Source organism: Gaeumannomyces tritici (assembly GCF_000145635.1).
Source record: "Gaeumannomyces tritici R3-111a-1 unplaced genomic scaffold supercont2.5, whole genome shotgun sequence".
In the NCBI taxonomy this organism is placed as follows: domain Eukaryota; kingdom Fungi; phylum Ascomycota; class Sordariomycetes; order Magnaporthales; family Magnaporthaceae; genus Gaeumannomyces; species Gaeumannomyces tritici.
Window position 1 is genome coordinate 537,585 of NW_008804549.1, and position 13,083 is coordinate 550,667.

At 48.8% G+C, this 13,083-nt stretch overlaps 6 protein-coding genes across 6 annotated transcripts; 4 read left to right on the forward strand and 2 right to left on the reverse strand.

The window, feature by feature from the left end:
- Positions 1 to 39: 39 nt before the first annotated feature.
- Positions 40 to 642, reverse strand: GGTG_09167 (hypothetical protein; the record flags this gene model as incomplete). The annotated part of the gene is made up of 1 exon (XM_009227011.1): positions 40 to 642. One exon carries the CDS (start codon positions 640 to 642, stop codon positions 40 to 42), a length of 603 nt encoding a protein of 200 aa, XP_009225275.1.
- A 1,041-nt stretch (positions 643 to 1,683) lies between these two features.
- On the forward strand, positions 1,684 to 6,898 carry GGTG_09168 (hypothetical protein). Its single transcript, XM_009227012.1, has 2 exons — positions 1,684 to 3,615; positions 3,691 to 6,898. The coding sequence occupies exons 1-2, from the start codon at positions 1,866 to 1,868 to the stop codon at positions 6,681 to 6,683; spliced, it is 4,743 nt and encodes a 1,580-aa protein (XP_009225276.1). The 5' UTR covers positions 1,684 to 1,865; the 3' UTR covers positions 6,684 to 6,898.
- Positions 6,899 to 7,717: 819 nt separating this feature from the next.
- Positions 7,718 to 9,331, reverse strand: GGTG_09169 (hypothetical protein; the record flags this gene model as incomplete). Its single annotated transcript, XM_009227013.1, has 6 exons — positions 7,718 to 7,958; positions 8,024 to 8,230; positions 8,501 to 8,692; positions 8,991 to 9,057; positions 9,143 to 9,185; positions 9,281 to 9,331. The coding sequence occupies 6 exons, from the start codon at positions 9,329 to 9,331 to the stop codon at positions 7,718 to 7,720; spliced, it is 801 nt and encodes a 266-aa protein (XP_009225277.1).
- A 250-nt stretch (positions 9,332 to 9,581) lies between these two features.
- Positions 9,582 to 10,170, forward strand: GGTG_09170 (hypothetical protein; the record flags this gene model as incomplete). The annotated part of the gene is made up of 4 exons (XM_009227014.1): positions 9,582 to 9,659; positions 9,747 to 9,825; positions 9,902 to 9,962; positions 10,041 to 10,170. 4 exons carry the CDS (start codon positions 9,582 to 9,584, stop codon positions 10,168 to 10,170), a joined length of 348 nt encoding a protein of 115 aa, XP_009225278.1.
- A 149-nt stretch (positions 10,171 to 10,319) lies between these two features.
- GGTG_09171 (hypothetical protein) lies at positions 10,320 to 11,095 on the forward strand (the record flags this gene model as incomplete). Its single annotated transcript, XM_009227015.1, has 2 exons — positions 10,320 to 10,509; positions 10,989 to 11,095. The coding sequence occupies 2 exons, from the start codon at positions 10,320 to 10,322 to the stop codon at positions 11,093 to 11,095; spliced, it is 297 nt and encodes a 98-aa protein (XP_009225279.1).
- A 711-nt stretch (positions 11,096 to 11,806) lies between these two features.
- GGTG_09172 (hypothetical protein) lies at positions 11,807 to 12,754 on the forward strand (the record flags this gene model as incomplete). The annotated part of the gene is made up of 5 exons (XM_009227016.1): positions 11,807 to 12,103; positions 12,268 to 12,328; positions 12,413 to 12,455; positions 12,553 to 12,576; positions 12,631 to 12,754. 5 exons carry the CDS (start codon positions 11,807 to 11,809, stop codon positions 12,752 to 12,754), a joined length of 549 nt encoding a protein of 182 aa, XP_009225280.1.
- Between the last annotated feature and the right edge of the window lie 329 nt (positions 12,755 to 13,083).

Here is a 13,083-nt window from a genome sequence, read left to right on the forward strand (position 1 = left end):
TGTTGAATATATGCAAAGATGGCCGCGTGGTGTATCCAGCTAGTAGCCCTCCATCGTTGAGCAGCCTTGCGCTTCGCTGATGCGCTTTTCCCAGGCCAGCCAGCTCTCAATATCCTCCTGCCAGGGAGTCCAGTTGACGTCATCGGGCGCGATTTCGGCCGGCGGCAACAGGTGCCAGAAATTTCGGATGTCGGCGCCGTGCTTGAGCAGGGACCAGGCGGCGATTTTGGCACGAGCCCAGGCCCAGGACTGCATGGTCACTATGCTCGGGGGCGCCCTCGCTAGCTCCTCGTGGTCCTCGGGAGAGAGCGGGACGTGGTTGGCGAGAAAGTGGCGCTGGAGAGGCAGGCCGCTGTGGTGCGGCCACTTCCCGTCGCAGCCGGAGATGGGGCAGACGAGCAGGGTTCCCTGGCAGGGCTTGAAGTGGCAAAAGTACAGCCATCCGCCAGCCCTGTGCTCGTAGAAGGCTGCCATGTTGCCCTCATCCGCGACCTTCCGAGCCTCCTCCATCTTCGCGACGGCCAGCTTCGCGAAGTGGGTGGTAAGGAGGTGCTCGATGTTGGGTTGGCCGGCTGGCGTTTCGGACAGCTCGCTCCTCTCCGCGACGCTCTCGGTATCGGCCGCGGTCAGCGCGTCCTCCATGATGGCGTCCTCCTCCTCCGAGAAGCGTCCACGCTTTGGGGCCGGCAGGCTATTTTCGTCCTCGTTGGATCGAGGATGCGATCTCGGCATAGGGCTTGCTTGGTCCATGGCGGGATCCGGGCTCTATGATCTCGGCGCTGGTGTGGATTTACTCTATCAAGACTTGGTGCTTGTTTGTACCAGGGGAGGAGAGTGATCAGGTAGAGGGCAAGAAGGCAGAGGGTAACAAGAGGGGTCGGACAGGAAGAGAAGACGGGCAAGAAGACTCAGTATTAAATGCTCGGGAGAACAACCAATGCTAAAAGCTCGACTGAACGGCATCATGCAGAACGTTCGACATGAGATAGGTGCTTCTTTGTTGGCAAACCTTGCTGACAGATCATCATGTAGAAAGACTCTTGCTGGATGAATGTACTTGAGCGAGTCTTTGCATTGTCCCATGCCGGACAATGGAGGGAGGGCTTCCGATTTTGGAAAGAGAGACCCGCCCCAGGACACGGAAAAGAACCCGAGCGTCATTGTGTGCGGAGGCAAAGTTGGTTGAGCTACATTGAATAGGCCGCCGCAACAAAGGTCTTGTCCTACTCACAAAGACTTAACGGCAAGACTTGAGTGTTGATACAACCCTTGGCTGGGACGTTGCTTACAGGATGAGAGGCCATGTGGGAGAGCGGCGGCATCGTCAACTCCTAGGAAGTACCTATGGTGGCCTAATAACCACTGCCGGCCAATCAACGATCCGCTTTCTGGCTTACAAAAATCATCGTGGCGAGTGGGTGTAAGCGGGTGGTCTTTCAGCTTATCCTTTGCATCTTGGCACGTCTGGGCAAAATCACCTGCAAAGCGACTAGTTCGAGCCGGTCGATACGAGGCCGCTTAAATTATTGGAAGCTTTTACGCCCCGGCAGTCAGCTGCCCCACCGCCCCGAAGCCAGCGTTGCACTGCCCCGTTGGGGGTGGAATCCAACTGTGCGTGGATGGGTGGGGGGCTTGGGAGATGGGTCATCTGGTAAGGCCGGACATTATCGACTAGCTAATGTCTTGTATCACTGGAGCCCATACGCGGCATATAAGACAGCATCGCGCCCAGGCGTGCCGCTGACAGGAGCTGCTCCCTTGAAATGTAATGTTAAACTCGACACGAAGCGCGGGGACTCACCCAAACCGTTCCCTCCCCGCCAAGCGCCGCACTACCCCTAGGTCAGGAAGACAGAGACGCGAGCATGGCGCTATCTAGCTATGATGGAGGGCAGCCAACGGACCTGGCGGCGCTCTGGGACCAGGCGTTGACCTCGTACTCGGAGCGGACTAGCGTCGACATCCGCAAGGCTATGCAGCCGCAAAAGTCCATCAACTCCATCATGATGGACCAGCAGCAGCTGCTGCAGGCCTTCTCCGGGTTCCGGCACAACAAGGGCAAGACCGACAAGCTGCGCACCGTCGTCGCGCGCAACGCCGACGTGATCCAGAGCGTGGCCGCGCTCGTCGCCAACGCCGCCAGCGGCGCGTTCCCGCCCGCGGCCACGGTGCTGACGGCCTTCACCTACGTGCTCAACGCCAGCAAGCACGTCAGCGACGACTACAACGCCATCCTGGGCTTCTTCGATCTCATGAACTCGTTCCTCGAGCGCCTCTCGCTGCTCGAGGGCAAGCTGCCGCGGCTGCCGGCGTTCCAGAAGTTCGTCGTGCACGTCTTCTCGTCCATGCTGCACGTGTCGGGCATCGCGCGCGGCTACTGCCTCAAGGGCCGCTTCATGAAGTGGGCCAAGGCGCTCGTCGAAGGGTCGGACGAGGAGCTGCAGGGCGCGCTCGACAGCCTGAACGAGAACCTGCGGCGCCTCGAGTCCGCCATGCTCATGCAGACGCTGCGCACCGCGATCGAGACGCACGACGAGGCGAGGGCCACCAAGGACGGGGTCTCGGCGCTGACGGGCCACGTCAGGGAGCTCCAGGGGTCCCTCGACAAGAACACGGCCATGACGGAGCAGACGCTGGTGTACGGCGAGCGCGCCATGAACGCGGCGCTCGAGACGGGCGCGGGCATCAAGGACCTTCTTGTCAGCAGCCACGAGGGCGCCGCGATGGGGCAGACGCTGCTGCGGCAGCAGGCCCAGATCCGCCTGAGCCTCGAGAGGATGCAGGGCGGCAGGAAGGTCTGGGCCCTTAGGGCCGGCGGCGTCGCCAAGACGCCGAATCTGGAGCAGCTGCGCGCCTATCTCCCCAACGCGGGCGAGGGCGCGATGCGGGCGCGGCTGGACGAGCTCGAGCTGGCCAACCCGCGCATGTTCCAGTGGGTGGAGACGGAGCCTCTGTTCGAGGAGTTTGCCGAGGAGCGGTCGCGGTCGCTGTGGCTCTCGGGCAAGTCGGGCATGGGCAAGTCCACCGTCTGCTTCAAGATGCTCCAGCTCCTGCGGGACCGCGTCGTGGAGGAGCAGAACGCATATGTGGTGGCCTACTTCTTCGAGGAGACATCGGCCGGGGTTGTGCCCAACGACTGGGAGTCGGACATTAATAAGATGATCCACTGGGTGGGAATCAAGGTGGCCGAGCAGGATACGCACTACCGCGATGAACTTCTCACGGCGCTGCGGAGAGGCGTCTGGCCGATCGCTGATGACTACTACTGGCAGAACGTCATCCAGGATCGCTTCTCCAAGAGTGCGAGCCGGAGGCTTGTGTTGATCCTCGATGGCGTGGATCTTTTGAAGGAAAGCGACCGCATGGCGCTGCTCAACCTTTTGCAGTTGGTCGAGAGCGAGGGGTTACGCGTCCAGTTCGTCCTGGCAGGCGACTCCAAGATGGAGCCTGCACTGGAAAGACTTGGCGAGCGCAAAATCGCGCTTACCAAGGAAAAGCTTGCGTCTGACTTTCGAAAGCTCGCCATTTTCCGATCCAAGGAGCTTCCAAGGCTTCGAGGGCTGCGGGTTAGTTTCAGGAAGATCATGGTCAGGAAAGTGGCACACATGGCCGACAGTGAGCACTATTCCCACCCCAGCGCGTTACTTGAAACTCGGGACCAGAGTGGGCGTTACGGCTAACATAAACTAGATTTTTTGTACATCGAACATACCATGCGGCGATTCAACTCGCTGCGGCGCGAAGCCCTCATCCTCAAGGAGCTCGAACACCTCCCAGAAAGCATCATGCAGCTGTACGAGACGCTCATCAACGAGTGCAAGAGAGGCCGCACGCCCGACGAGCTGGAGGTGCTGCGAAGCCTGTTCGCCTGGCTGGCGTACGCGAACAGCGAGGTCACCATAGCCGAGGCCTCCAAGATCATCGCCATCGTGGCGCAGGAGAACTCGATCAGCATCGAGGAGGAGCTGGACGGGCGGTCTTCGCGCCTGCTCCGCATCTCGAGGAGCCAGGACGACAACGACACCAAGGTGCAGGACTCGGACGTCAGCGACTCGGACAACTCGGACTCCAAGCCCGACGATCACGGGGCGGGCGACGACCGCGGCGCCGATAACATCCTCGGCTTCCAGGAGCGGTCACTGCGGGCCTTCTTCCGGCAGGCGGGCGAGAACGACCAGGGCCTGAAGTGCAGCCCTTCGGAGGCTCATGCAATCATCCTACGGATCAGCATCGCGATCCTTAGGACTTCGTGCGAGGAGAAGCTGTACTCGGAGGAGTTGGCGAGGTACTCGGCCGCCAACTGGAGCAGCCACTTCCTCGCCATCGACAGGGAGAGCATCAGCGACGCCCTGGCGGCTGAAGTGCTCGAGTCGATACACAGCCTCCTAAGCAACAAGAACAGTGCGCTCAGGCAGATAGAGTTCAGTTTGCCACCTTCGGCAACTGTTCTTGATGGCGAAGAACAAGTTCCGGGGGGAGAGAGCTCTACTGTCATTCACTGCCTTCAGGCCTGGGCCAGGAGGGCACTGAAGCTTCCTCCAGGGGTACTACCGTATGGTCTAGCCGACTGGTACCGTCCGCTGGCGGCCGAGCCGGCACGTGCTTTCATAACGCTGGCGCGCAGCCACATCAACAATTGGTTCTCTGCCGAGGGCACAATCGATGCGTATTCATCCTTCCACGCCGCACAGAACGCTCTCAGGGCGGGCTCGCACCTCCCAGAGCTGAGGCAGAATCCCGGGCTGAGCCAGTACTTCGAGAGGCACCCGGAAGAGGACGAAGCCGACGTCGAGTCGTTCGAAGTGGTCGCCAACGCCTTCTGGGACATTGTCAAAACGTCGGCGTCGCACCGGGGCATAGCCAGGGCCATGAAGATGGTGGAGCTGTGGGAGCCGGCCATCGCCCAGCTCGACACCAGCCTTTCGCTGGTGGAGGAGGGGGCCAACAAGGAGGGGGAGCGGTACGACGTGATGAGCAGCAAGGGGGACGCCATCCTCGAGCTCGCGCAGAGCTTGGCCGTCTCCGACCCGGACCGCGCCAAGGAACTCATGGGACAAGCGGTCGAGATATTAGCCGAGGCGCTCAGGATCCGCGACGCGCAGATAGCGCAAAACCCAGATGTCATCAAAACCAAGGAAGGCACTTTTGCCGCCGTGTGGCTATGGAGTGTGCTGAGCAACCATGCCCTTGCTTGTGCCGGGATAGGCGACTTTGATGCAAGCCTTGCTAGCATCAAGCGCTTCGTCGACTATAAGGAATGGCGGATTCCGATGGGCTTCCTCGAGAAAATTATCAGGTCCATGGTGAACGGCGACAAGGCATCTTTGGTGATAGTCCTGCTCAAATCAGTCAGCCCCGGCGACAGGCTGGCCCTCTTCCAGTCGTCGAATCTCAACAGCCCCATGTTCAGGGCGGTGAAAAAAGAAGGGGAATGCGAGGCCATGCTCGAGCTGCTGGACTCGGCCAGCCAGTACGCCGCCGAGCGAAAGGCCTACCACTCGCGAGCCCAGCTCCTCGACCTCGCGGCGCAGTTCGCGTGGTCGGTCATGGGCCGGGACGAGGATGCCAAGGACCGGCTGCGCACGCTCCTGGCCGAGCCGCAGATCCCGAGCACCTACATGGGCGAGGCGGCCGAGCTCCTGTCGCAGCTGCTCTACGAGCAGTTCCGGCGCTCGCCGGCGCCCAACACCAAGAACTCGGCGCTCGAGGAGCTGCGGGGCGTCCGGGGCAGGCTCGAGGCCGACATCGCAGACTTCAACCCGGCCCGGTCGGACACGGTGGTGCCGCTAGCGCTGATGCTGCGCAAGCTGGGGCCGGCGCTCGACTACGCCGACACGCTCCAGGCGGCCTTTTCCCTCTGCATCGAGGGGCTCAAGGACGACACGGGGGCCAACGACTTTCAGAGCCTGCGGCTGCTGGCCAAGGTGCTCATGTGCGTCGACGGCCTCGAGCGCGACGCGCAGATCGCGTATACGGCCCAGCAGTACATTCTTGACGATGATGTCTTTCGACGTGACGAGGCTGAATCTAGGGAATCTGACGAGGGCGCGGACCTTGCGGCTGGGCAGCAGCCTGAGGGAGCGACGGATGGGGAGGAGTCTGAGAAGACGCTGAATGAAGAGGAAAAGGGAAGGGAGGAGAAAGAGCCAGGGCAAGAACAAAACATAACCACCCCAGGTCCGGAAGACGAGAAACCGCAACAAGGGGCACAGAAAAAAGACAACGAAGCCCCAGCAGCTCCGAGCGCCACAGACAAGGCCACCGAGCCCCCGCCTCCAACACTCGAAGACGAGATCCATGAGGGGCTACTCCCCGACACCATGCGGGAGATATACATCTGCGACATGTGCCACCAGGGCATCTGGGAGTGGGGGGAGGGCGCGTCCTACTACTGCGTGCAGTGCACCCAGGTCGACCTGTGCGCGGCGTGCATGGCGAGCAAGCTGGCCCGCGAGCGCGGGGAGCCAGACCCGAGCCCGAGCCCGAGTGGCATCGACTGGCGCGTCATCTGCCCCGAGGGCCACCGGCACGTCAAGGGCCCCGTCGAGGGCTGGAGGGGGGTGCGGAACGGGAGGATGCGGATCGGGGACGAGGAGACGCCCGTCAAGCAGTGGATTGCGGATTTGGAGGCGAGGTGGGCGGCGTACTGGAAGCGGTACTGGTCCGAGTCGCTGGGGGATTAGGTCCTCTCCACGGCTGTGGCCTTGTTTTATGTTGTGGAGTCGAGGGTGTCGAATTTGTCGAGGCGTGAGATGAGCCTTCTTTTGCCCTTATGTTTTTATGCCCCTTTTTTTAATTTATAAAATCAGGAGCCGCTACGCTAATTTGACGCCTGCACGGCCCTCCGGGGGCAACCGTTAAATTGCCCTGATTTTAATTTTAAATGTTTAAGGCAAAAGAGTAAAGTAACAGTGCTTTTTTGGTGTTTTAATTCGTTTTTCGGACAATACAAAAAAGCATTAAAGGCGTTAGCGAAGCCTTAGGGCGTAGCTGTTTTTTTATTGTTTTAACCCCATTTACCGCACAGGCCAAATAACGCATACAGCGGTAAGGCCGTGCTTAATTTAATGCCCCGGGCCGATAACGTGGGCTTGAAAAACTCGTAATGCCTTTATTTTTAATCGTTAAGCAAACCAATTGTACCGGAAACCCACCCATAAAAAAGCAAAGGCGCATTTTACTATATAAAACCGCGGCATTTAATGGATATTAACAAATTATTTTTGTGGTTTAACGGGAAGGCGTGCAAAGCGGCACAATCGGCGGGTTATAAATATAAGGACCGGAATGCCGTGGTTACAAATGCGCGGGTTCGAGCCCCGCCCCTTTCCAAATTTACTTTTTTGGAATTTTTGGTTTTTTAATTCCAAATTAAAAATTAACTTACTTTGCATTTACTTTGTACCGTTATTTTTTGGGTTTAATTTTAAATTAAAAATTAACTTACTTTATATTTACTTTATACCGTTATTTTTTGGGTTTAATTCCAAATTAAAAATTAACTTACTTTGCACTTACTTTATACCGTTATTTTTTAAAAATTATTTTTAAAAGCAAAAGAAAAGAATTACTTTTTTGCAATTGCGAATAGCTTTATTTCTTTTAAAATTTAAATTCCTAACATTACTTTACGTTAAGCTTAAAAGTTAAAACTTTTAAAAAAAAACGATTGGTACAATTATTAAATAAATTTTTTAACCTTTTCGTTAAAAGCTTTTTACGAAAGCACGTTAAAAGTGGCAAAAGGCTTAAAAACCTCGTTACGTCGTTTGCGGCGCTCGTAGTTTTGAATGCGGAAAGGCGTAACAATATTTTTAGTAATACGGATATTGTTTAAAAAAAAGGGCACGTTAAATATAATACCGTTAAAGGATTTAACTTTCGAAATAGCAACGTATATTAAGCCAAACAGGAAATTTTTGGCAAAAATATCGAAAATAGCGATATTAAACGTTATGCTTTGTAATTTGTAAATAATAATGGCGTACAATACCGTAACAAAAAATTGTATTCGGTTGCAAACCGTATTTTTTTTTTAAAAATTTCGAAAAATTCGGAAAATAAGCATAACGTTGGCCGGGATGCTAAGGTTTTTAAAAAAGCAAAAAGGGCCGTTGTATTTATTAATTTGCACCAAAAGGAAAAAGGAAGGCGTAACGCGAAAATCGATAGTGCAAAAGGCTTAGGTAATATCCCAAACGTGGCCGGAAGCATCGTTAACAAAGCTAGCCTTAGTTTAAAGGTTATTCGTAATTATTATTTAAACTTTAATGCATAAAGGTAAGGCATTGTACAAATTGCCGGCGTTTCGGGATTCGATAGCTTCGGCCTTTTGGCCAATATTGTTAGCACGGACCTAAATTACAAGCTTATCGAAATGCTCCAAATACGTAAAATTATATTTTTTAATTAATGCGTTGGTTGGATAAATGCAAATAGCCTTATTAAAGCGAGCAATTTCGGCAAGCCGGAAACGGGTAAAAATACGGGTTAATAAAACCTCCCAATTACGGCAAAAAGGCGTATTGTTTCGCAAACTTTTAAAAGCAATACGAAAATTAAAAGCGTTAATATCGTTTCCAATTTAGCGCATAAATTAAATAAGCTTAACAATTTTATTAAATTTGAAGTAAGCGTTGCGTTTTGCCATTTCGGGGAAAGTGCGAAGGTTGGTTTTAAAAAAGTACAAAGCCTTTTGCATAACGGGAAGCAATTAAAAAAAATTTTTTATTAATACGAAATTGCGGCCGCTAAAAGGAAAATTTGGCTTTTTAAAAATTTAACGCATACAGCAATCGATAAAATTTAAAGTAACGATATTTATTATTAACTTTTCGTCCAAAAAAATGTATTTAACGTTTTTTATGCCATTGCGGATTTTGGCGGCCCTTTATGCAATAAAATCGTCCACAAAAGTATTGGCATAAAATTAAACCGGCAAGCAAAAAAAAAAAATGGATCGTAATACCGTTAATAGCATTAGCTATTACGCCAATCGGTGCGGCACGCTTAATAATATTTTGGTTAATGCTACAAACAATATTAAAAGCGCAAAAGCTAAAGCAAATAAAGTTTAAAACAAAAATTTTGCCCGTACCTTTACGTTTATCAATTTAAAGGAGCAATTAATGCTTACGCTAACAACGGCGGGTAAAAAAGTACCGGTTAAAATTAACGGCCAATACCTAATAGTTAACAATTTGGTTGTAATATAATCGCTATTGCGGGTTTAACTAATTTAAAACGAATAGCGAAACGGCATTATTAACTTTTAAATTACCTTACCGGAATTTTTTCCAATAAAACCAACGCTAAAAAAAAAGATTTGCATAGCGGCTAACGTAAAATAGCCAATCCTTTGCTAGGTTAAAATTTCGGTTGCCGAATATTTCGATATTTTTAATTTTAAAACCTCGAAAAGGGAATTTGGCAATAAAATAAACCCAATCGGCGCGTATAAAATCCGCCGGGTTATTAACGGCTTCGGGGTTATTTTCGAACTTATTGTTAACGCTTTTAACTTTATTTTCGTCGATGCAAATATAGCTATTCTCGTTGTAAGCAAGGCAATTGGCCTAGCAATGCTCGTATGCTTTAAAAAAAGTGTTAAAAGTTTTGCTAAGCACGGTTTTAAAAGCGTTAAGCGTAAAATGGGGATGGTGCAACATTAGCTTAATTTTGCAATAATTTTTTCGTTCGGGGTTATTATCCGAATTAATACGCTTGTATTTCGGAAAGTAATTTAGCACGCAAAGTTTAGCGGTAAGGCTAAAAAAACATTACGGGGCGCGTTAATAATTTATTTTAGTAAAAAACGTAAAATACGTAAAGCTTGGCCAATTTTTCCGGTTTATATACTTTTGGTATAATTTGCAAATAGCAATAATTTTGTTGTAATTAGCGCTAATTATAACGGCGTTTTGGTTAAAAACGAAAGGATGGCAATTAACCAATTGGAAAACGTAATTGCATTGAATTAAAAAAAGGCCGAATTGGTAATAACAAATTTCCATAATAAACCAATTTCGTTCGGCCATTAGCTTATTTATTATTTTAATAACGAAAAATACCAAAAGCCAAATGTGCGAAATTTTAAAAATAACGCTTTTTATAATTTTTTTAAAAAGGAACGTTTGTATTTTCGCTTTAAAAACGTATTTAGCGATATAATTAAGTACATTTTTAAATAAAGTGCAAAGGTTTGCATCCGTATTGGCCGTTTACGCTAAGGTTACGCCGCGTATATATTAATTTATACGCTCGTCGTTGGGGCGGGCACCGTTGTATATTAAGTAGTTGGGGTTAAACGTATTGGTAAAATGGGCGGTAAAGTAAAGGGCACGAAGGTAATGGAAGCAATAACTTTTTGTAGCAACGGGGGCCGGAGGTTAATATTCGGCAATAAAGCCCGAAGGCTAACCTTTAACAATAGCAACGGGCCGGCGTTTCGGCACCTTTTTTTTCCGCATACAATACGTAACGTTGCATTAATACCGTTAAATTCGGTTGGTAATGCGGGAAAAGGATTTAAAGATAAGCTGCAAGTTATTGGGTTTAAGGCTAATATCGTACTTTAAAAGATTGTTTTCGTTAAGCGGTAAAGCACGGCCAGGCTTTATATTTTCGGCGGTAACGTGCATGCCCCAAAATTCTGTAAAGTGCTTTTTGCTTTTTTTTGCTTTTATTAAAATAACGTTGGAAGCGTTGGTTACCCAAAACAAGCCGTGGATATAAAGGTTGCTACGGTTTTGCCATTTGTAGCGAAACCAATAACCCGAAAATTTAAACCGTTTTATTAAATACTTTTCGAAAAAAAATTTAAACCGGCGATGGAAATGGTAAGCGGCGATTTAAAGGTAAGCTCGAAAGTTTTTACGGGCAATCCTTTGTTTAACGGCATTATTGTTTCGCTTTTAATTGTAATAGCAAAGCATAACCTTGGCCAAAAAGTGCTAGTGCAAATTGGCCGTTAAAAACGTTATAAAAAGGTAAAAACAACCGAAAGCATAGTATAAAGCATTTAGCTTCCGGCTTTCCCCTTTTTAAAAAGGGCGGGTGCTTGTTATTGTTAATTTTATCCTTCGATAAAAAGTAAGGAAAAAAGGGAACGCCCGTTTTGTGCTTGTTTGCTTGTGCTTTTAATGGTCGCGGGTTTACAATATTTACCCGCAAATGGTAAAAAAAATACCGGTGCACGCTAAAACGTTTCGAAGACTTTTGGACTTACCGAACCGCAACGTAATGTAAAGGGCAACGCCCGCTTTATGCTTGCTTGCTTGTATTTTTAATGGTTACGGGCTTACAATATTTACCCGCAAATAGTAAAAAAGATACCGGTGCACGCTAAAACGCTTCGAAAACTTTTGGATTTACCGAACCGTAACGTGGTATAAAAAGGAAATAACGTAATAATAAGGAAAAGTATTGCTTTGGATATGCTAAAAGGATGGGAAGATATTAACTTACCCTTTAAAACATTAGCGAAGCGGACAATAAAGTTAAGCAAAGCTTGGCTTTTAACGGTATCCCCGTTAAAGGCCTTTTTTAATTAATTTACGCTATCGAATTTGTAACGGGTACCAGTACGGTTAACGAAAAAGTTGCTTTTTTTGTTAATTTGGGCTTTTATTATAACGTTAAAAGCAACGTATCGAAAGCGGGGGTAATTTGCAAAACGCCCGTTATGCCAGTATAAAGCATATCGCACCCAAGCTACAAAGTTAACCTCCCGCAAACAAAGGAAAATATACTTACCGGCTCCGTAAAGCATTAATAAAAGAAAAGCCAAATTTATTAAAGCAACGCAATGGTTAAAATCGTTAATAAGCGTAAATTTAACGGCGGGCAAAAAAAAAACGTTATTTCCAACGGGGCGTTTTGGAAAGCGCTAAAAGCTCGCGATACGCATTGGAACGGCGGCAAAATCGCCGGCTTCGCGAAGTATTTAAGCCCGGAATTAATCGAAATTTTGTTAATTGCTTATAAAGTTAAAAGCAGCAACGTTTTTTTGCTTACCCTTTGCGTTTGCGCGGATTGCTGCTTAAAAAGCTTTATAATTAATTTCGTTAACGTTAACGTGCACAAGCTAATCCCGCACGTTATCGTTTTTAAGCAAAAACCTTAAAACTTTTTCGTTAATTTCTAAATTTTCGTAACCAGGCTAATTGGCCACTAACCAAACGAACCAAGCTTAAATAACGTAACGCCGGACTTTAAAATCCCTTTTAAAAATACGGAATATGTAGCTATCGTTAACAAAAGCAAAAGGCTCGGCACTTGCACGGCTTCTTTAACTTCGATTTCGATTTCGACCCCAACTTTAACCAGCGTTTGCAAAGCCATTGGCAAAAAAGCCGCTAGCAAAAAGGATAAAACGGAAAATAACAACGCTAACGTTTCGAAAAAAAAAAAGGAATTTATTGTATAAAGCGCTTATATTGCGCTAAAAGCAAATGGTATAACTTTAATACTTTAATTGCTATTTACGTACAAAAAAAGCGTTAATATAAATGTAAACCCTAAATATTATTTGCTTTTTAATTTTTATTAAAGTGCCGAAATTTTTAAACTTTTGCGGTACGTTTTTAAAATGCATGTAATTTTCGTTGGAAAATAAAATAAAAAAATTAGCAAATTGGCCGGCGTTTTTGCAACGGTAATGTTAAAAGCACGGGCGAAACCGCCCGGCAAAAAGCGGGAAGCGTTAAATGCACGGGCGAAACCGCCCGGCAAAAAAGGAAAAAGGGGGCGCTAGCAGCTAGCCAGGCACGAATCCCCCGGAAACATGCCGGCGAATTACCGGTATTGCGGCCAAAGCATAATAACGAAGTTAAAAAATAAGGTAAAGCTTAAATTGCACGAAAGCGCTTGGAGCGCGGAAAATTTAAAAAACCAACCCCGGGTGCCCAAAAGGGTACGAAAAAAGGGAAATTAAAAAAAGAACAATTTTTGTTAGCGATAGCACTTTTGGTAAGAAATTTACGGAAATTTAATAAAAGAAATACCGTATCCGGCCCGTAACCCGGTAATTACCCGCTTTTGCACCAATTAACCCCTAATATATTGTTCTTTTTTTATACCTTT